Source organism: Mya arenaria, chromosome 9 (genome assembly GCF_026914265.1).
Source record: "Mya arenaria isolate MELC-2E11 chromosome 9, ASM2691426v1".
NCBI lineage: Eukaryota > Metazoa > Mollusca > Bivalvia > Myida > Myidae > Mya > Mya arenaria.
Window position 1 is genome coordinate 58,096,836 of NC_069130.1, and position 23,813 is coordinate 58,120,648.

Sequence of the window (23,813 nt, forward strand, 5' to 3'; positions counted from 1 at the left end):
ACATAGCATATTGAATAAGGGATATTTTCCTGATAAATGGACTGAATGCCTCATTGTACTGATTTGACCTATACTACGCTTTCAATTTGAGTAGAAAGTTACCAAGTCCTGCTAGAAACATAGGGCTAAAATGGAAACCACTGATAACATGTTTTGCTCTGCATGGACTGAGTAACACATTTTATCAATCACAATAAGAATTCATTTGGTACTTTTGTTGACTCTACTAAAGCCTTTGACCATATTGTAAGAGAAAATATTTGGTTTAAAATATAAAGACTAGGTGTTCGTGAGAGGGTCTTAAACGTTATTCAATCAATTTATAGGCATGTATTTACACGAGTGAAGTTCCAAAATGAAAGTGCAGTATTTGAAAGCCACCTAGTGTTAAGGCAATGTGAATGCCTTTCTCCGTACCGTTTTCTCTCAAGATTAATGATTTGGAAGATATATTATATTTTAAAGATGCTAAAGAGGTTGATACTGGGTTGTTAATTTTTTCTTGCTTATGTATGCTGATGACATTTGTAATTGTTGTATTTGTCAATTCTGAGGAAGAACTTCAACAGAATCATAAATAAATACGATATGATTACTGTAAACAATAAAAGCTCAAAGTCAATATAAATAAGACAAAAGCATTTGTATTAAAAAAGGCGGAAGATTACCTAGAGCGTCAGATTTTTTTTGCAATGGCACAGCCATTGAAATTGAGAATACTTTCACCTACCTGGGAATGGTTGCTTCAAAGTATTGAAAACGGTTTATGGTGTAGTTCTGATACTGATAATAGAACATGTCTGTCGTGTAATATCATGGAAGATGAATTCCACTTCCTTTTTTAATGTAGCATGTATTCAACATAAAGACAAACTATTATTGCCGACACCCAAGTATGTTTAAATCCATTGAACTATGTATGCCAAAGAATGCGAACATCATTTGAAACCGTGCTGTGTAAAGAGCTCTCGATATTAGAGAGCAGCATTTCTGTAACTCGTACACATGTCAATTCTTCAATGTATGTTACGAAACTAATCAATATTCATATACCTTAATAATACATTTATTTATTAATCATTTTCATTTGTTAATCACTGATCTGATCGCCATGCATTTTATGAACTTGTTATATGTCTGCAATAATCAAGGGTCATGTTGACCTAATTCATTGAGTGAATGTGAAACAAACGTCTGTTCTGTTCTATATTATTCGAATGAAGGTAATCGACTAATTTATATAAAGATAGAATAGCATGAACATATTGGTTGGTTAATACTTACTTATTTTAGCTCAATTAGAGAAGACAACTGACAGCTGATATTAATCTTTCTCGAGTCTGTTTCCTGGGCAGAAATTTGTATACTGTGTCCTTTTTTAATGATCCCTGATGGGGATCGAGTCCGGCTCGAGGTCGATATTCAAAAATCTATACCACTAGACCGCTCTCCTTCGCAAATATACATCATTGCTATCAAATCGTACGTGAAAAACAACATTATCACGGAAATGTCTCCTCTATTATTATGTTGTATTTACATGATAATAGTTGTATGTCAATAGAAAATGTAGAAAATACATTAAATTTTGAAAAACAAAAACAAAAATATGTTTATTTAGCTTTAACAAGAATATAAAGGGTTTACTTTATCACAATTATGATCAATTTACAAAATAACGTACATGGCTCATATGCTTAGACAAATGTGATTTCAAAATTAATTTTTCAAATTATAAATAGTATGTCAATTATAACGAAGTGACGCCATCTCACCAACGCACTTACCGCACGATCACTTTCATTGGAAAGGATATTTCTGATTAGTTGTAATATCTGTTACGAAACTTATAGCTTTATTGGTCAGTTCATATCAGTTTATTTCTGTTGTATGGCTCAGAAATATGGGACTCAATTCAAATAATTCATGTAGAGAAAATACATACACAATTCATAAAATTAGTTCTAATTGTAAAACCTATAATAGCTGGACAATATACACTATATCATATACATTGTATATATTATTTTTCAGTCGCATTCTTTTTGTAAAATTATCCAATTCATTTTGTGACAGCCACTATATATTTAATTTAAATTCATGATGTCACAATATGTTGTCGAACGCTCGTTGATGGCCCCAATATTCAAAATAGTATTAAATAATTGAGCAAAAATACATGCATAAGTTTTATCATCTTCTAACTTATAATTCCAATAATATTAACAGTTCAGTGTAAAAAAAATAATCTCTTAAAACGAAATCGAAATATAAGCACAATAAATGATTATCTGTGACCCGAAGGTAAATCTCATCGCTGACGTCATTGCAATCACGTTCCATCCTCACGTGTCAAAAGTTTCTGATCTGGAATGCAAAGTTTTTTGTTAAAAGAGTAATATTCAATACTAAAGGTCTTCCATCCAGCATGAGAATACTTGGTAATATCATATAACTATATGTAATTTGGTTACAGAATACTAGTAACAGACTTATGGATGGAATACCTTTATCATAGAACGAGCACATTTATATAGAAAAGGTAAGATAATGTTGGGTGCCTGACTTCTGTCATCTCATTCTGGGTATGTCCACCAACACGCCAACACGACAGAAATACCAAATAAGGGCACCAATACATACCATAAGAACGATGAATAAAGTTGCACCAAAACACCAACGATGGCAGAATTCAGCCACCATAACTACGACAACACAAGTGACTTACAATGTCCAAGAACTTATGCTACCGATGACACACTGACTCGAAATTTGGAATTCAATTGTTATTATTGACAATTAATGTGTTGTGACCATGCTCGAAGTAAGTGTTCATCATTCCGTCTACAGAATAGTCATTAATTATGCAATATACATATGTGCATCTGCTACAAGTAGCTATAAAAAAACGAGCGAAGAAACAAGCCATTCCAAGACCAGTAGACAGCATATTGTTTGAACACTGAGTTCGATACAAAAAACTAAAGAAACAACTTTACTTAGCTCGTGTCTGATTTTATTTTAGAACGGTTAGAGTTGCATGACCTTTCTTAAGTATTGTGTGTGAACAACATATCGTATTTTGTTTGCCTGGCTATATATGTCAGCAAACTTACCCGAGCACACGGGACAGCAGGCATCCGTAGGCACGTGCTGTTTGCTGCACTCCACATCGGGACAGCGCATCTTCCGGCACCGAGATTTCCCGTTCTGCCAGAAACAAGTTCAAATTTCAAAATAATAATATTTTAAACAAGAATAGATACACCAGACTTGTCACAACGTATCATTGAGAAAAACATATATCATGGAGTGAAAGCGATAATATGCGCCCCTCTATTCAACACCACTTAAGACCTTGTGCCGCTCATCTCGAAATAAGTTTGAGACAGAAACAAAATACGCAATAACTACTATAAAAAATAGGTTAATTTAAACACCAACGATTGTTTTCAGGTATAAAATAGTGTCTTAATAGTGCTGTTTTCATAGAAACTCGTTCTGATATGACCGTGTGTTCTTGGAATAAAATCATTTTCCCTACAAACTTAACAGAACAGTTGTGCATATGGCATATAGTGTTCTTTGAATGGAGTCCTACATAAAAAGAAACATACATACACTTGCAGGATAATTAGATTAAGACAGATCCGGTCGCAAGTATAAACAGTGTACTATCTAAAACGTACCTAATACTCGAACTTACCTTATACGAACATATGTAGCGCTTCATTTCACCAAAGGGATGCAACTTACCTTACACGAACATATATAGCACTTCATTTCACCAAAGGGATGCAAGGTCGGGTGCCATTTGTCCCCGTGTCCGTACCGCTGACCCCCAAACATACAAGCTGAATGTTAAGCAGTATTGGGTCAGATGGGATTGGACAAATGCTACTACATGCAGTTTCGTACATGCATCTTATTTTATAACCAAACAAATTTAAAATCATTTTGCATTTGCGTTTATTATTTGCTATGGCACTGCATATACATAGGGGATATTATGATAGGACGTTTTTCTGGTGACCTGTATCACGTCGAGTTCTGTGTGTAAACACGTATCCGTCGAAACCGCAGGTCGAGAGGATACATGTTTACTCACCGAACGAGACGTGATGCAGGTCACCAGAAAATCGTTTTATCGTAATATTCCAATTAATACATACCTGCCTTTTTAATTATTTCTTTTTATTTTTCGCATTCAATTTGAATCAAATTTACCGCCATCTGTCAAACGCGCGTATGAATTCGAATGTGCTACGTAGTTTGGTGTAATGAAGTCAAGGGAGGTTACTACAGCGAGACGAAGTCAGAAGTTACAGAATTCACTTCATTGAGCAAAATAAGAACAAAATAGTTTATGTTTTAGCAAAATTAACAAATTGCTAATACGAAAACAATTATTAAATGTCACAGGACAAAAACAACAACAACAAAACGGTACTTATTTTACGAGTATTCACTAATCGTCATTTCCTGTAGACGTAACGTGGCCATTTTTAACAAAGTTAATATGCGTGGGATTTTTTGACGATCATAACATGCAGAATTGAGGGAAGTTCGTGAGTCAATCGCTGTTTCTATCAATGACGCGAATTCGCCTTCTTCTTTGTATTGGCGAGCTGCTCATATTCTTTTTAATAAACATGGACAATGCAACAATTTATGTACTTCGAAATCGCAAACAACTACTTCACTGAAGTACATGTGTAGCTGTCTAGATTGATTTCAAGTGCTTTCTGCTTCGTGCTTATCCTCATGGTTTTTGAAGAACATGATAACCATGTTCCTGAATATTGACATGCTTCTGGAGCGTGAGTATTAAAAGTTAGATTATTTTATGTATTTAAAAGTTGACAGGTTTTACCAGTGTTTTCGGTCACGCTGTTTTTAGCAACGCGAAAGTAGTTCCGAGAATACACACGATACTTGCATGATACGGAATCAGAAAACGACAGTATGGTGATACGGGTTTTTCAATACGGCGTGCTGTATTTTCACTGTCGGATATGGAAGATGAATTTGATAGGCATATAATAAAAGTACATATCGATATACTGCGTTCACATGGATATAAGCAGCCAATTGTTTACACGTGGTTATTTTTTGGTTTGGTCAAAGTTAGCCGATAAAGCTATTGATTGGTCAATATCTATCTAAGTGTGTAAAATAACCAAACTGAACCTGTGGACAACTTATTGGTTCTGGTTCAGAACTTTGTTAAAGTATACGGCGTTGTAAATGTCTTGTATGTGTACAAAAAATAAAATGTTTTATGATGTGCTTATATATCAAAATACAAACAGGGTCAGTTAAATCAGTCCCAAATACCACATAAATCAATGGTATCATGAAAAATTCAAGAGCTGTAAAAACAACGATGTTGACTTGAACATAGTTCTAAACAATTAGACGACGACTGTGTGGTAGTACTTTTGTTTCTTATCGCTTGTTGCTTATCATTCGGATACTGTAGTACAATAATAGTTTATACCTGATGAGCTCTGCGCCTTTATATGTCGATTTAAGAATGCTTTCTCAAAATTTTCATCTGAAATTAACAGAACATACAGAACATACATTTACCATAGACCCATATGGCCGAATATCGTACAAAATGGAGACAAGAACATTACATGTATACATTTTCATACATATATGTAATTTCATACATTACAGACAACAGTTATAACAATTTTAATTGATAATTGCATATTTCAACCTTATTATGTTTTCAAAAACGAGTGTACATTTCAAATTCTTCAATGAAACCGTGGTAAAAATTTACATATCTTGATTACTGAAATAAAGTGTTTCAAATGTTTAATAGCTATAAGATTGTGCCGCAAAAGGCCTTCCGCCATCAAATTGACTGCTTTCCATCTGATTTAAAACGTTTCATACACATTGAATGAATAAAATGAAAACTAAATGAAAATGCTTTAATCTATTAAGCCTTTTAAATTCAATTACGACGTTCCAAGATATTACTAACAAACTAAATATTTCCTCATTGGCCACAGTCCTATTTACAAAAAGCAATGTTTGTTAAAGTTAAGCTCTCTCTCATATGATCCTCTAGATGTACCCCTCCAAATAATTTGTTTTGTCAGCACGACATGGTAATATTCAAAGTGTATGCCTACCAATGCAGACTTGGCAGCAATCCTCCTCATGTCGCCGAACCCTTCTATGTTGCGGACAGGACAGCTCCGGGCACGGCAGGCGGGTACAGTTCACTTCAAGGCTTCCGTCCTTGAGACAGACAGGGATAACATAAAAGGATTAACACATTGGGAATAAAAATATCTAGCTATGCATGATTTACTTTGGAACAAACCTGATCACATATGTTGCGTACATTGGAAATAGAAAAATGCCAAACAATTTGTAATTTGGATCACTAAAACTGAATTGAGAAAGAGAAGTCCTGGATACACTATCTTTAATGATTAAAAAATATGCCCCTTGAGAATAGAAACCGTTAGATATAAAGATAATGGGCTAGGTTCCACACTATCAAATATTTATTACCACCTTGTCCCCAGCCATTATCTTTTTCTTGATATGGATGTATAACATGTATTCATAATTATTCACGAGCTTGCTGTTGTATTAATTATAACTGTACACATTCAATTAAGGTCTTCTGTCTGTACTTATGTTTTATTTATGTGACGGTGTGTTTGTTATTCCCCGTCGAAATAGTTTTTTTAATGTTTTCATGTCATTTTTATACCCACCCTTGAGTGTAATTAATCTGTCTCGAATGATTCCTTATATTTGAATACATCGTTCCCGTCATTTCATAAATAAAATGACGTTTCCACATATGAAAGTGGGTTTTCCAACACAAATAAAGCAGACATTTGTAGTGGCTGATGTAGGGATCGGTTGAAATAGAGAGACGTCAAAAGTTTTAATTTGGGGTTTTACATGTCACTAATGAGACAACAAAGCAATCACATGGCCTACATATCTGGTCAATTAAAATATTGACAAGTATGCAAGAAGGAGCCCTTCAGCGGAATTGTATAATTTTAAGAACAAGGGAAGAAGTACCTGTTTTGTACAAAGTTGTCAAGGGTCACATTAAAACGGCTAGAGTGCGTTTGAAAGTTAAAAAGCGTTGTAATTTATGCTCATGATATAAATTGCACGATTAAACTCGCCCTTTTGTTACCTTTCCGATATGGGACTCATTATATTGACATAAACAAAGCAAATTCTCTCAAAAATGGATATTAGAGATTGCGACAGCGATATAATAATTCACAACAAACTTGCTGCCTGTGTTTATACTGAAAAAACATGAATATTCGGACAGTAAATTTCGCATTGGCGATTTAAGGCAATGTTTACTGACCAACACCATCATTAAAAGCACCATGTTTTCCAGGCCTTTCTTAGCTGCATGAATTATCATAATTGAAGTAAATGTGCGCATTCACATCTTATCAAGGCGTTCCGGGTCCGATTCCCTGCCTTGGCGTGCGTGGTTTTCCTGGTGTTCACAAAGCCGGACTAGTGGGTTTTCCTGGTGTTCTCAAAGCCGGACTTGTGGGTTTTCCTGGTGTTCACAAAGCCGGACTAGTCGGTTTTCCTGGTGTTCACAAAGTCGGACTAGTCGGTTTCCCCCGAGCATTTCGGTTTCAGCCACAGCACATGACCACACCCAGCATGTCAATGAGAGAGACTGAGCATACTTCAATTTACTTTTCTTCACAAACGATGTAAAACAAATAAAGTTGGTTGAAACTAACCAAGTTCGTATTTGGGTTTAAAAGATATATGTTAAGTTTGAGCTTTCCGAATTGTTTAATAAGTGATTGTTTTTAACTTCTGTACTGTTGTCGTTATATTATGGCTTAAGGGCTTTTTTTTTGTTTTTGACGACGTAATGAAAACTTAAGTTCATGGTTTACATGTACGGTTACGAATCACATATATGTTAACTAGTACTAACAAATCCGGGATACATCCGAGATTTTTTCGATGGGAAAGCCTGTGTGTTCCGATTGGTTTAGTAAGTTTTAGCAATACACCAAAATGGTTAAAGTATATCATAAATGATTTCTTTTCGGGAATGATCCAGGTACTTCATGTATTCCCATTCCTGAGTGTACACACAATTCCAACCACCATAGATAAGTAGATCGAAATATTTGGCCATGCTGGAAATCCTTTTCTCCCAACTCAGATATGAAGATCCAAAAATTTGACCAGTAGTGACAAAATAGGGTTCGTGGAGGAGGTGCAGGAGGTGCTAGTCCCAATCCGGGTCATGGTCAATTCTCTCAAGGCGCGAAGATAACGACAGTAATGGTCAATAATCTACGTCATTAGTCCTAGATCCGGGTCAGTGTGCTAGGGCATAACCTATGCCAAAGTAGTTCACGATTGCAGGATTGAGGTCAGCCTACGTCGTCTTGATAATGTAAATAATAACTTTCTTTCAGTGTATTAATCATTCATGTATTTAATTTTGTATATTTTTTCTTCCAGCGCTCCAATCACTGTTTCGCCTTATTTTTGTTATGTATGTTGTTATTCATGTCGGAAAATAGCTCATTGAGCAAATGTTATGTGTTATCATACACCCGACTTTAATTAAGTATTCTTGTATCTTGTATCTGTAAGGCTTCAAAGAAGCGATACCACCCTAGTCCTTATGGTACACTAGTATATAATCAACAGTTGTCTTCCATTACTTATACTTATTCTGAATTAAAACATTTTTATCTGTCTAAGTTTCTATGTCGAATAGAGTCATCCTCGTATTACATACTTAATGTTCGTGCTGTGCGACCTGTTCACCGTAACCATGAAGCTCGTCTCGAACATAACATAATTCACTACAGACTCAGATGTTTTGTGAAGCCACCACATTGTTTGAACAACAATCCCATTGCCGATAAGCTGCACTGGTTATCATGTGTCCTGGTTATGTCAATGTTACAATTACCCTATACCTATTCATTTGTTTGCATAAACCAAATTTGATATGTTATGGTTACTGTGTCCCTATAAGCTATATACTTTTTACAAGAGCAAGGTGACCATATGAGTGGGTGAAGCGTTATCGCTTACACTTACGTTGTTATGTTAAGATTATCATCATCAAATTTGTTCCATGTTCAAGATTTTGGAAACGTAGTGTACATATTTCACAGTTAATCTTATTGAAAGTTCTGATAGAGGTAAAATACATATTCAAACAGGTAAAATTTTGGTTTTCGAGGGAAAACTGCGGATTACCATTTTTGATGGTATGTATGTCACAAAGTTTCAAGTGATATCATTGTGTATGTATTATCAAGATCATCTAAGCGGGAAAACGTTCAAGGATTTTTGTGTAAATTTCCATAACTACTTCCATAACTACTTGCGTACAACATAACTTACAATACAACAGAATCACAGTATACATTAAATGATTCGTAGAAAACATAGGTAAAGTTGTCTAAAATAATTAAACAAAAAACTGTAAAATCACAAAAGAGCAATTACTCATTGGTTACTCAATTAAAAGAGCAATTACTCATGTGGTACTCAGTAAAAAGAGCAATTATTCATTGTTTACTCACATCTGCTCTCCGACGGATTGTTTGTTTTCTATCATTAATACAAGACAGCTTTAATTCAAAATAATTAATAAACAATTAATTAATATATATTTACATGTTGTTCATACACTGTGCCGTTGTTTATTCTTGCATTGCTTTATGTCTATGTTTGTAAATGTAATGTGTGAATGCTTTTCTCCAATAATTGTCATCTTGTTATTACCATTCTGTAAATGGTAATTAACTTGTAAACGCTTATGCTAATAAATATATGTTATGTTATGATATATCATGAACTAATGCTCTTACGCGGTGCTTCATTGAAAGATGTGGGGTTTATAACTAATAAATGGTTTGGAAACGGCATTAAATCACTGAAACAAGTACCAATGAAACAAAAAGAGCAATTTCTCACGTAGTGCTCAGTAAAAAGAGTTTTAAGTCATCTGCTGTCCGAAGGATAGTGCATATACTATTTTGTTGCAAATAGGAAGACATTTGCACTTGTGTGAGGCTTGTTTAAAAGGTGTATCCATTTTCACTATCATCAAATCAATACAACATTATGTATATTTTATACAATGTTTATTTTCAATTTACATATTTTAATAATCACATGAAAGAATTACATCAATAACACAAGAAACTCAAGAACACAGGATAATTGCAAGTCAAAATGCATTAATTTGTGAGTTCTGGTGGATTATAATCATCTAGAAGGGCTTCGAATAGAATTTTCTTTTATTGATTGCAAATCTTAACGTCTCTTCTCTATCAAAGTCTTCTGACTGCATTACATTTTCTGCTGTTTTCTTGATTGCTTGAAACAAGCGACTGTCTTTTAGTGACGTGTACCACAAAAGCTTGTCTGTAAATAGGTCGGTCAGTGCTTTCAAACACTAAATTCCTCGCATCCTCTTCCGAGATTTGTTCTCGATTAATTCGTGCTAGAACCTTCTCTTCATATTGAGGGTGAAGTTCTTCAAAACCTTGTTCCACAAGCGTGTCCATGGGGTTATCTTCCTCCTCGGTGTCTGATGTACTTATTGGTTCCTCCATATCGCTTAATTGTTGATTATGTATGTTTCGTACATGCCTATCCAAGTTGTATTTCCTATCAAATGACGCATCACATTTGTCGCAAGAGTTCATGTTTGAGAAAATATCAATATATCTAGGGATATCTACACGAATATGTCTTTAAAGAGTACTTTCTTTGAATTTTTAGTGTTTTTATTTGGATTTTGACTGTTTTTCCTCGATTTTCTTGTGATTTCATTCGATGTTTTCCCTGGTTGTTGTCTTTCTTCGCGCAATAACTTGTTAAATGTATTTTTCCTCCTTGTTGCAAGTTTCTTTCCTGTTGATGCTCGTTTTCCTGGTGACCCTTCGTCTCGAGAGTCGGATGAGGAAATGAGACTCTTAGGAGTTTCAGACTTGTTTATACGATCTAATTCTGATTTGGCTCTATCGACAACACTTTCAACTGGTGATGTTAATTTTATGAGTGTCTGTTGTTTTTCAACTCTAGATTGTGGAATTTGTTTTGGACGAAAAAGTTCAACTATGGTTTTTGCCTCAGGAATAAAGGATTTAAAATTCATGATGCACTTACAAAGTCATGTGTTAGTAACACTGATTTTTTTGCAAGAATGAAGCCTGCTGACCCTTTAAATCATTTATATATAGAGATTGTTAGTAGTTCTTTAGAAAGAGAATAGCTGTCCTGGTTTTTTACCAAGTTTTGATAAAATACAGAGTAAACACTCCTGGATAATATTTTTCTCTAAAACTCTGTACAGTTTTTGTGGACCGCTGTAAGCAGCAGGATTACTATTTTTGAAGTTTTTGAAGTAAGAATGTTGTTAAATTAATTCCTTCTGATCGAAGACTTAATTTTAACACAAGGTACACGATATATACACTTTAAAGAAGTATATAAATAATATTTAAAGTAAGTGTATTTCAGAGTTGTTTTGTGTGTGTGTGATTTGTGTGTCTGCCTGTGTGCGTGTGCGTGCGTGTGTGTGTGAGTGTACTTTAAACCTTTAAGACTGAACTCATAACGCTGTAGCGCGACTTTGAAATTACGTGTGTGAACGGAATGAGATGGTGAGATATTTTAAGGTCACTTGATACGATCAGTGTAAATAGCGCGGGTGGAAAGTATTAAGTTTAGTAACTCAAATGTTTAAGGCCACCTTGTTGTTTCCCGCTGATAATGCTGATAATGTTTCCCGCTGATAATGCTGATAATGCCTACTGACCATGCCTGATTAATAAAATCTAAAGTGCATAGAGTTATGACTTGTGGTTTTCTGATAAAACCGGATGAAATGTAAGATCATACATTGAACCAATGACGTAGGGTTGACCTACTAACCTGCTGACTAGGGGTCGTAGCGGTGGTTTTGGCGCCAGAACCACCTGGTAGGGTTGACCTAGCCTGGTAGGATTGACCTGACCCGGATTTGGGACTAGCACCTCCTGCACCTCCTCCACGAACCCTATTTTGTCACTACTTTGACCATGCTAGAAAATCTTATCTTGCTCACGAGCAAGATAAAACAACTACCCGTATGGAACTCCTTTTACATTGTCATCACACAATAACCTCCCTTGTTGAAGATCCTCGCCTGTAGCATCATGGAAACCTTGTTTTGTGGCAATATTTAGAATCCTAATGAATTATTTCTCGCTTTAAATGGAATCATTTTTTTCACACTCCGTTCAAGATATTATGATGCACTCTCCTCAGAACTATTTAAAGAACGATTTGACTTTTAACATAATCTGAATCATTGCCCGCATATCCATGACAACCACGAATTATCACATATCTATATGCATTTATTTTCACTATCCTCAAAAGAGTTCCAGAGAAAAAAATACTGAGGTGGGTGAAAAAGCATCTACCATAGCTGCTCGTGTAAGATGGGTTCATCCCAACCCTCGCGCAGGGTGTCCTGCGGAAACTCGGTAGACCTCGTTTCCGCAAAACACCCTACGCTTGGGTTGGGATGAACCTATCTTACACTCTCTGCCATGGAAGATACTTATTATCATGCTCACGGGTAAAGACAAAACAAGTACATGAACGTAAAAAATAAAAACATTTTTTCTATATTTTGTTTAAATGAGGTGGGAGAAAACCTACCCTCGAGCAGGGGGTTCTGCGGAAACTCCATAAACCTAGTTTCCGCGAAACACTCTACGCTCGGTTTGGGATGAATCTATTTTACACTCTCGGCCATGGAAGATCCTTATTACCCAGGGATTACACAACTCAATAGAATATTTTAGATAAACAAACAACTGAAAATAAATATGTTGAACTGATTTTAAGTTTGACATTGATGAGGTTGTAAACTTGTTTACAAATGCACTGAAACGATGCACTGCAGTGAAGTTTGTTAAGGTACAATTGTATTTACTTAACCGCAAAAGACAAAGTGGTTTGATTAAACATTCACATCACTTAAGTATCATCAACAGATAATGTTACGAAAATTTAGGAGAGACAGGTCAGGTATAAATTTGAAAGCTTATATATTAGCAAGAAATGAAATATGATATTAATGAGTCTGTAGGGAACGACTTGATAGATAACTGCTATGACACTAAATCTTTCTGGTCTATATTTAAACGATAATTCAGCTCTCGATGAATTATAAATAATATATCTATTTCAGAGTGCAAACGCACTTTGAAAATTTGCTTAAATTCAACAATACTGCGGAAAAGACATATCCAGAAGTTATAGAAATTGAAACTAATGAAATAACAGACATAATCTTAAATGATAAAAATCGAGATGACGAAATTATTCAATTGCTTGAAACTGTAAATAGTGAGGGTAATGACTGTTTAGTGCCAGAATGTTTCATACACAGTGTAGTAAAGATCATATTATTCCACTGTTGATAATCCTTTTCACACAATATTTATCACTCGAGTATACCCGGAGCAATGGTGCGAAGCTGTGTTACTTCATATATTAAAAAAGTGATACAAACTCTACTGGTACATACCAAGACATTTCGTTGTTAAACGTTAAGGGTTCAATATAAACCAGTATTTTATATAAACGTAAAACGTTTTATGTCAATGCATGTACATGTATTTACCTCCACGTGTATTTACCACCAGATTTCGAAGTCTCATGCAGGATTAAGAGAGGGATATTGCACTACGGCAATGATTTTATTCTTTATGCATGTTCTCTACGTCAGTTACCTATGAAGGGCAGAACACATTATGTTGCGTTTGTGGATTTTCAAAACGAAGGGCAGAACACATTATGTTGCGTTTGTAGATTTTCAAAACAAAGGGCAGAACACATTATGCTGCGTTTGTGGATTTTCAAAATGAAGGGCAGAACACATTATGCTGCGTTTGTGGATTTTCAAAACGAAGGGCAGAACACATTATGTTGCGTTTGTGGATTTTCAAAACGAAGGGCAGAACACATTATGCTGCGTTTGTGGATTTTCAAAACGAAGGGCAGAACACATTATGTTGCGTTTGTGGATTTTCAAAACAAAGGGCAGAACACATTATGTTGCGTTTGTGGGTTTTCAAAACGAAGGGCAGAACACATTATGTTGCGTTTGTGGATTTTCAAAACAAAGGGCAGAACACATTATGTTGCGTTTGTGGATTTTCAAAACGAAAGTCAGAACGCATTATGTTGCGTTTGTGGATTTTCAAAACGAAGGGCAGAACGCATTATGTTGCGTTTGTGGATTTTCAAAACGAAGGGCAGAACACATTATGTTGCGTTTGTGGATTTTCAAAACAAAGGGCAGAACAGATTATGTTGCGTTTGTGGATTTTCAAAACGAAGGGCAGAACAGATTATTTTGCGTTTGTGGATTTTCAAAACGAAGGGCAGAACACATTATGTTGCGTTTGTGGATTTTCAAAACGAAGGGCAAAACACATTATGTTGCGTTTGTGGATTTTCAAAACGAAGGGCAGAACACATTATGTTGCGTTTGTGGATTTTCAAAACGAAGGGCAGAACACATTATGTTGCGTTTGTGGATTTTCAAATCGCATTTGATTTTGTTGAAAGATTTCGCCGATTTAATGTATTTGACAAAGAATTGGAATGATATTGCCGTGCGACTTTACTCTGCAAACCTGTGGTTGTACAAACTTGTGAAAGCCCATGTTCGCTGTCCAAGAGGTAATGTACTTTCTCAGAACGTTTTTATTACCCACAAGATTAAACGCAAGGATACATGGCCTCTTCTTTACTATTTATATATTTAAATGACGTTTTAAATGACGTCATAAGCCTTAGTCTACCCACAAAATACAACGGAATACATGTTTTCCGGAAACATTAGTTTTAAAAATCTTATATTGCTGACTACCTTAGTTTGCTAGCATATATCCTAAGCGTCTAATTAATAAACTCAGTGGCTTTTGTGTATATAAACTATTTGTTAACATCAAAAGGACTAGACTAATGGTTGAAGAAATTGGTGGCACACTATGAAGAACGGAATTTTCGTTGTGTACCAATATAAGCTGTAAATAGTTTTACATGGATGTCATATTTAAAGAATATATTGCAATGCAATAGATTTGGATACGTTTGGTATAACCAAAACAAATTAAATGAAGATCATTTCTCTGTTTTGTTGAATCAATCACTAAGACCAGTACCGCCAGGAATGGCATTATTTTATTATAGTCTCTAAAAAACTTTTACTATTATTTTAAATGCCCTTTGTGTCATGAAATATACTTAGACTGCGTCAATATACGCAAATATAGAAATGTTCTTGCTTGTTTCCAATGCTCATCACATAACCTTGAGATTGAATATGGTCGATACTCTAATATTCATCGAGATCAAAGGTTTTGTGAATTAAGTAAGGATGTTGTTAAACAGAATACCATTTCTTTTGCTTAAATATCATTTTTATTCTAATATTTGAAAAAAAAACACTTACCAAATACATATTATAAAAATGCTACTTTTAATAAGTGTGCTATTTGAATCTATACAAAAATGAACATTTGTTAAGGGATATTGCTATGTATACAAACATTGCTATGCAACATGGAAAATCAAATATTATACAGAAGGCTCTGTAAAAATGTACTTTGTGGTCTCGATGGTCGTTTAGATGGGTACTTGAGGTAGGTTTGGTTGACCACTAATGGGTACCACTAGATCAACCGCGCCTGCACATTTGCGCAAATACACACTAGATTGCGTTAACCCGTTATGCAACTGATCACGCCCTTTTATTTTCATTCTTCTTTTCCAATTGTAAACGCACGTACAATTATAAAGCTATGACAATTTCATACACACTACGAGTTTGTCTTGTTGAAACTAATCGCCATTCCATTTGACGTTGTTTACTTTTAATACTGGAAGAACCGTTGTCATCACATCTGGTGTTTGTATAGACGGGGCAATGTTCTCCAATGTATTTGTGTATGCATCGGTTTATAAATGATGTAAATAAAAAATGTAGTGACTTTGCAAAAAAGCTGCCTTGTTAAGAATACGTGCGAAACACGCCATTTCGGCGCTATCATAGCTTTACAAACCAACACCTCACAGACAGTTATTCAAGTTTACCAATCTGTCATCTTTATGCCAAAATATTTGTTGATAATAAACATACCACACAATTACAGACTGCGCACGTGGAGTAACCGAAGGGGGGCACATACGGGTGCCATTGGGTGCCGACACGGTGCCAGCGTCTATCCCCAGGGTAGTAGCAGCTCCCCTTGTGTCGCTTCTCGGTCTCGTTGTCCTCTGTAAATGAATAAAACACAAACATAATTAAGCAAAAAAACAACAACAATTAAACAATAGGGGATTTAAGGGTGTGGATATGGCAGGCCCAACGTCTAACCTCTAGGTATTTGGAGCTATCCTTGCATCACCTCTTGGTTTCGGTGTCCTGTGGACATAAAAAGATAGACAGCACAAACATGTGTTAATAAATAAACAAAAGCGGATCCAGAGGATGGGTCGCACCTGGCGCGGGCGCCCCAAACTTTCGTCAAAGTGAACCTTTCAATTTGATAGATGAAATGTGCATACACTACACAAGTATGCACACTTTTGGGCTAAACTAAGTTATACTGTTCTGGGGAGAGGGCCCTCCAAACTCTCTTGCCAAAGACTCGTGGAAGCCTTTGTTGGTTAAGGTACATTGCTGTTTGGAATTTCCAACGCAAGAGTATAAAATGAAGGCGGTAATGATGTATGCCAAAGCGTGCTGAAGGATCGAATTTTTCCATTCGTATCGGAAACAACGATTGAAATAATTATTTTCTAACCTTCACTTTATTTATCAATATTTTACGTTAAATATTAAGTTTTTTGTATATTTCAACCAACAAAAAATGCGTGTTGTTTACTGACGTCACAACGCGCAGTATTTTGAACTCACAATTGACGTAAAAATAAGAGAAAGATGGTAATGTGACAGAGTTGATGCATTATCATTTATTTGATGTTGCTCCTTTGATTTGTTTGAATAGAAAACTCATGAAATTAAACGTGAAACTAGTCCAATTGTTGCGCATGACGCATTTGCCATGGGCGATGGCTGCGCAGACCGAAAATAAATGTTCGGTTTTCAAAGAGGCGGACTTTTTCATGTGAATAACACACCAAATACCATGCTACCTTCACACACTGGGCAACACTCCCCTGGACGCTGTACCGGGTATCTGCAGGTGGTCGCTGGACACGGCACCTCATCGCAGTGGACATTTCCGCGCTGAGAAAGAAAAACAAGATATGAATTAAACATTGAAAGTTATTATACTAAAAACATTCAATGATACGGGCGCCATGCCTTGCTAAAAGGGATGCTTTGTCAATGAACTTTAATCTAATTCAAATGGAGATGTTATGTTTAGGCAATTATCATGTTAGGTCATATCCATGATCAAGGAACAGTTATTGTGTACGTATAATTATGCTATCATCTTACATTGCACCTGCATGTAACACATGCTGACCCGTCATCAGGAATCCAGGACTGCGCATGCGCGTAAAACTTGCCGCCATAGTAACAGCGGAAGACTGAAGTTTCGTCAATGTCGTTGGACTTGGCGTCGTCTGTCCAAAATGTGTTAGATCCGCTACCCCAGCAGTGGTTTGGAAGTCTAAGCTTTATATATTAACACAAACATTGTTAGTGTTATCAATTTATGTAATTTTTGCACGAGACAATAAGTCATACCAATAGGAGAATTTGTTTCGTTTAAAAAGCAAATGGTAACTAGTCATTTTTTATTAATCAATTACACACTTGATATAAATATAAGGGCAAGTTACACAAGCAAGGAAATGACTTCTCAGTGCAACATGTGTTACTTCTCTTCTTCTTCAATACATTACCGTGAGCTAAAGCATGATTATACCATCTCAGACCATAGGCTACGTTCCATCTTTATACGTTTTGAAGCTTAATGGATTGAAAATTTTAAACGCGTGCAGAACATGCTTGATCTTCTTGTTTTTTAACATTGTTTTATGTTCTAGCATTATATGGTATACGGATCGTGAAACACTGGAAATCAGGATTATTTCGCGTGCAAATTGGCATATTTTTTATAGAATATAAAGGATATCTAGTGGTCTATATTTTTAAGTAGAAAAAAACACAATTACAATTACTACATGTTTGACGTTAAGCATATAGTGAATTAACGCCTTTAGTATGTGTTTTTTTCTAATCTTAAATTCCACAATAGACTTGTAAACTTTTCATTCTAACTTCGAAATAGATAACCTAAATATTCTAAATGAAAACATATTCTTACCTGTCCTTCGTACGTTGAACACACGTCTATAGACACGTTTACCATGACACGGGCACGGCCCTCCGACAACTCCTTGAACACGGCTTCCGGCAGCTCAGAAAGTTCGCCCCATGGCTGTTTACAGAACAGTCAATGTAAGATCATTAAAATTACTTAGTTAACTAATCTTATCTGTCCTCATGTTGTCATGTATGTGTGACCTGAGTGTTATAAAGATGTTTGTATTGTATTGTATTGCATATTGTATTGTGGTATCATATTAATTGACATTCAGAGCTCAACGGCCATTTTATCGAAAACAACCTCGGATGAATATGCAGTGTGCGTATACCACGTGACAAATTGCGTCATAAATGCTACGTCGGAAGGCAATATTTTGCTTCTAATGAAGACTTTGAACAAAGATAACTTCACTATTTCTTCACCATTTTAAATGGAACATAGCGCAGTCTACGCAGCTTACGGAGCCCCACCTTCGGTATTTTACCAGAATTTGATTGAGAGTTTAGTTTCTTAAAACACTTCGACAAACCTTTTCACAATACGGCCGTCTGACGGAGCGCTGTCAAAACATTATTTTGGAAACAAGTTTGTCGAAGTTTTTGATGAAACTAATCACCTTATCAATCTTCGATAATACAACGAAGGTGGGGCTCTTTAAGTGGCAAATACTGCCCTTTGTTTTATTTAAAATGGTGAAGTAAAGGAAAAGTTATCTTTGATTTAAGTCTTTATTTTAAGCCTTCCGAAGAAGCATATATGACGTAATTTATCACGTGGTATACACACACTGATATGGAGGGTTTACATACTCAGAAATCGGAATGTTTATGTCCACTGCAAGTAGATCGCGTAGTAATTTAATTCAGTAGTTAAACTTAATGACTTAACTCGTAGGAATCTTAATAATGTTTGCAATAATACACTTCACTGACAATCAATTTAAACTTATATCAATAAATACAAGCTAAAATACTACATTTAATTAATGATATAATTCAAAAATTTACGAACTACTTTTACTGATGTACCGGCATACATTCGAGGCTGTTTTAAAATAAAATGACCGAGGAGTTCCGAACGATTTATTGAATGTTTGTCCTTTACACACTCTATGTTTAGTTATTGACGTAGCACAATGTCATTTTCAATTTATGATTAACGTGGACGGATAAAGGAATAACGAATACCATGACAATTAAATCCATGTGCATGTTTTCACGCTGATAATCAAATTATTACTAAATCATTTTTATGAACTATCAAACATCAAATGTGAGATATATCGCCAGAGGAAAGGAGATATTACTATCAGAAAGCTGTATTCGTTCTAGAGAATGAGGTCTAGCAAATCATAACCAGTATTAAAAAGACCGGTGAATGAATGGACGGTATAATTAAATTGCTTGGCGAAAGAGCGTAACCTGCCGTATCGACCGCATCACCTCATTTGAACAGCTACGCAATTTAAAACGACAGCTATTACAAACGAAACAAATGACCATGAAATCATTTAACCATATTTTTATCGTTGATTAAGCATTATGTCAGCAGCCCCGTTAGATGTATTGCATGCGTGATGGGACTAATAGATTTTCTGGTGGAAATTAGTTAAATATCACAGAATAAGATTGATTAGAAATCAGCGAAATATTAACCATGCCTTAATGGTGATGATTTGATGCTTTCCCGCATAGCAAACGGAAATTATCATGGTCCATTACAAAAAGTAAATAAGAATAAATAGCGACAATGACGTTTCACATATCACGAGAACTAATGGGTATTACCAACATGTTGTATCAGATTGATGCTTTATTTCTGTAGAACACTCTCGGGTATTGCCACTCAAATGATATTTTTTTGCTGCTGTTTTTAATATAATGCTTTAAAATTCCGATATGCCAGTATATTGTTCAGTGAACCGTGAGTTTGAATCTGCTCTCAGTTAAAATGAATTTATCAAATGTTTTTTTTTGTTCTTGGTATTTTAATTGTTTGCCTTTGTCGGACTCTATCGGTGTGCGCTATTGTATAACTAAACACAATAGCACTGCGTATTACTAACTTTATTTACATGTAGACAACCACGTTGTACAAGGAAAAGAAATATATTCAACTTCTTTTTTTATGTAATTTTAACAATTGCAAACAAAAAGTATGTTATTTGCGCTGGATTTTGCTAGTTGAATAATTTTTCATCTTCAGGTATTTGAATATAATTTTTAAATATACCTTTTCATTGTGAACTTGATCTACTGTGCTATTTGGGGTATGTTAATCTCTAAATATATCGATGAAATATATAGCTCGGCCACTCTGGTATGTGTATGTGATTTATTGTCGTTTGCATTTCAATCACCCCAAACTCCGCCGGCGTTATAAATGTTTCATTCCTGATCATTTGTAACCATTGGATATATCTGTCGAATTATTTTTGTAACCATTTTAGTTGGTGCTAGGTGACTTTTGACACTGTGACACGATACCAAATTGAAAAAAAATGAATATTTTTAATCAAACCGAAACTATTGTTTTCATTGTTTGGTTGTATTTTGGTTGTATTTTGTGGTTCGGTCCAGAAATAAGTTTCAGCGCTGTGCCGTTCAACATTAATGACAGGAAGTTCTACATCCTTGGCTTGTCTTTGTAATCGTAGTTACCTTATTCACATGCACACAACTGTTTCATAAAAAGTTGTGACAAAATGCAAGGAGTTTTACACCATTCTTGAAAAACACTCCTCCGGAACCATGAATTATATCCGCTGTATGGAAATAGCAGTTTTAATGATCCAAACTGTTTATCAACAGCGATAAACATATTCAACATGGCCAATGTCACAAAGCACCGGCTTAATGCCCAGTATTATATTCACATATTCAATGATAACGAATAATTATACTTTAAATAACTGCATGGCAATAATGTTCAGGCATCGCACTAAGACAAAGTTCTGTACCATTATTTTTCACTTCAAACAACAGTTCTAAACCATATAGGCTCAACTATGATAAATTAGCTTTGTTAATTGAAAAGAGGCACTTTTTAATGTTCAAAGTATGTTAAACCGTTTATCATGCAAGAAAATTGAACGAAAATGTGTTTTGATTGATTACATTTTAATTGTATGCATATATAATTTTAATAATACAAAGGAATTTCCATGGACGAGCCCAGACGCCAACAGTAAACAATGAGCGTGTCCTTTTATTCATAATTGTTATACCTCAGTAATGATTTGTCAATTATCTGCCAAGTTTTTCTGATGCGTGTGGTCTGTTTACTGTGTAAAAGTGTACTATAAATTGTATGCTTTTTAATATAGGTAAATTCAATGTTAAGGGTTTTTTCACTGCAATATGTTCTATAGTGATAAAATAAACTTCATTTTTCCTATCATAGTGCTCACGTGCCTTCTGGAAAGTTTATATTTAGTAGACAATGAAAATGATCGACAGTTAACAAGCTTTTAACATTCTGTCCGAGCTCATTAGCTGTATAATAATAGGACTCCGCCGCATCCGCGTCCAGTGTGTAAATATGAAGAGAGCAGTTAAAATCACATGGAATAGAAAAATAGAGAAGGAAGAGAGTTCAATAATGTTTCCATCGGCTGTACCCTTTATTAAAGGCATGTTTCCCCATTTAGGCTTTCACGGGCTTTGTCAACAGCATGGCCCAAGAGTGCAAGCGGGTCAGGCCTTATTGCCAATGAGCGCGGGTAGATCGTAACATATCGTAAACCACAGTAGCTGGTTGCGTCAGTGCTATATACACCACTGGTAACATATTGGAACATTTGGTTCATCAGATATATTGCAAATAGATAAACAGTAAAGTTAATCAACATAAAAACAATAACCTTGCGAAAAAAACATTTAAGGCTGATAGAACCCGTGTGTGTAGTTAAAAGATGGATGGATGGATGGATGGATGGATGGATGGATGGAAGGAATGAAGGAAGGAAGGAAGGATGGATGGGTGGGTGGGTGGATGGGTTTGGATGGATGAATGGATGGATGGATGGATGAATCGATGAATGGATGATGGATGGATGGATGGATGGATCGATGAATCGATGGATGGACGGATGGATGGATAGATGGATGGATGGATGGATGAATTGGATAGATAAATGGATGAATCGATAGATGAATGGATGAATTGGGTAGATAGATGGATGGATAGAAGATATATCTACGTATGGATTGGATGGATAGATGGATGGATTGATGGATTGATGGTGGATGGTTATCAAAACAAAATGTGTGACATCATACCGCATCTTTATCCCTGCCGACGACACCGAGAGTCCTGGAAACCATAGTGATGGTGACGGGATCTCCCACCTCATAGCTAGTGTCCGCCAACGCCACGAAGTACCGGAAAGAGCAGTCCGGGCTGACTGAAGTGAACATCCGCGCCTCTCCCGTACAATTTTCTCTGGCTTTCGGGAGCAATACATCCGGGGCCGCTAAATATGGACATTGCAGGTAAATTGTAGAAACGTTTTTACCCACATAGCCAAAATTGCACTTGCCTTAAGCTGACCAAAGGTAAAAATGTAGCACCATAACCATGACCGGAATATACTAAAATATCAAAGTAGTTTGAGGCCGTTTTTTTCATTCTCAACGCGATACTAAACAACTTTAACCTGCTAGAACCCAATACCCCTTGAGTAAATTGCTATAAAGAGGCTGTCTGGTCTGGTTATGGCAGCAGTAAGTGCACACGCTTCTTACCAAGGTGTCCTGGGTTCAATACCCGGTCTGGGCGCTAGTGAGTTTGGTGAGCGCTAGTCACCAAGTCGGACAAGTTGATATCCTCTGGGTACTCCGGGTTCCCGCACAACACAAGACAACACTCTCGCGTAACATCGTGCCAACAAGAGTGATTGATAAATTATAATGTTATTATAATTTAATGAGTTTTAACTAAACTAAGTTGATCGTAAGCACAATAAACTGACATGTTGCAGTAATGTGCATTTGCACTTGTATATCGCATCATATCAAACATATAACCTAGCCTGGTATACCTTGCCATATGAAACTAGCGGAGTGCGGGTAGCTGATAAAGTAGAAGAAATCCCTCTGGCTCCCACCGACCACTGCGAGGCGGATCTGGGATCCGAGCACCGCCACTGTGTCACGAGCCCGCATCTTCCTCACGCGCCCTGATACCTGCAGTTATTATATTCGATACGATGTAACTTGAAATACATCGGCAAGCCAAGCAAAGTGACTCGCTTAGAACCAACACTATCCATTGAAATTCCAGTATCCTGGCACTAAGGGGATGTATGTTCTAGGCAAAGCGTTCAGATCCATGGAACATGTGTTGATATTTTGTAATATCCCCATCCACGTTTAGTGATATTTTGCCGATCAAATATTATAATAAATTTTGTAATGTTTA

General features: G+C 35.8%; 1 protein-coding gene across 1 annotated transcript in view; it reads right to left on the bottom strand.

Annotated features, from left to right (window-relative positions):
- Nucleotides 1-1,778: 1,778 nt before the first annotated feature.
- Nucleotides 1,779-23,813, bottom strand: part of LOC128245391 (chordin-like) — a 47,536-nt gene continuing 25,501 nt past the window's right edge. The window contains exons 13-23 of the mRNA XM_052963530.1: nucleotides 23,434-23,578; nucleotides 22,673-22,866; nucleotides 18,390-18,503; nucleotides 17,555-17,734; nucleotides 17,245-17,338; nucleotides 16,226-16,362; nucleotides 6,153-6,261; nucleotides 5,501-5,557; nucleotides 3,757-3,854; nucleotides 3,117-3,210; nucleotides 1,779-2,367 (exon numbers count right to left, since the gene is read on the bottom strand). Coding sequence (XP_052819490.1) covers nucleotides 2,333-2,367; nucleotides 3,117-3,210; nucleotides 3,757-3,854; nucleotides 5,501-5,557; nucleotides 6,153-6,261; nucleotides 16,226-16,362; nucleotides 17,245-17,338; nucleotides 17,555-17,734; nucleotides 18,390-18,503; nucleotides 22,673-22,866; nucleotides 23,434-23,578 — 1,257 coding nt within the window. The 3' untranslated portion in view covers nucleotides 1,779-2,332. The remainder of the gene's footprint in view (nucleotides 2,368-3,116; nucleotides 3,211-3,756; nucleotides 3,855-5,500; nucleotides 5,558-6,152; nucleotides 6,262-16,225; nucleotides 16,363-17,244; nucleotides 17,339-17,554; nucleotides 17,735-18,389; nucleotides 18,504-22,672; nucleotides 22,867-23,433; nucleotides 23,579-23,813) is intronic.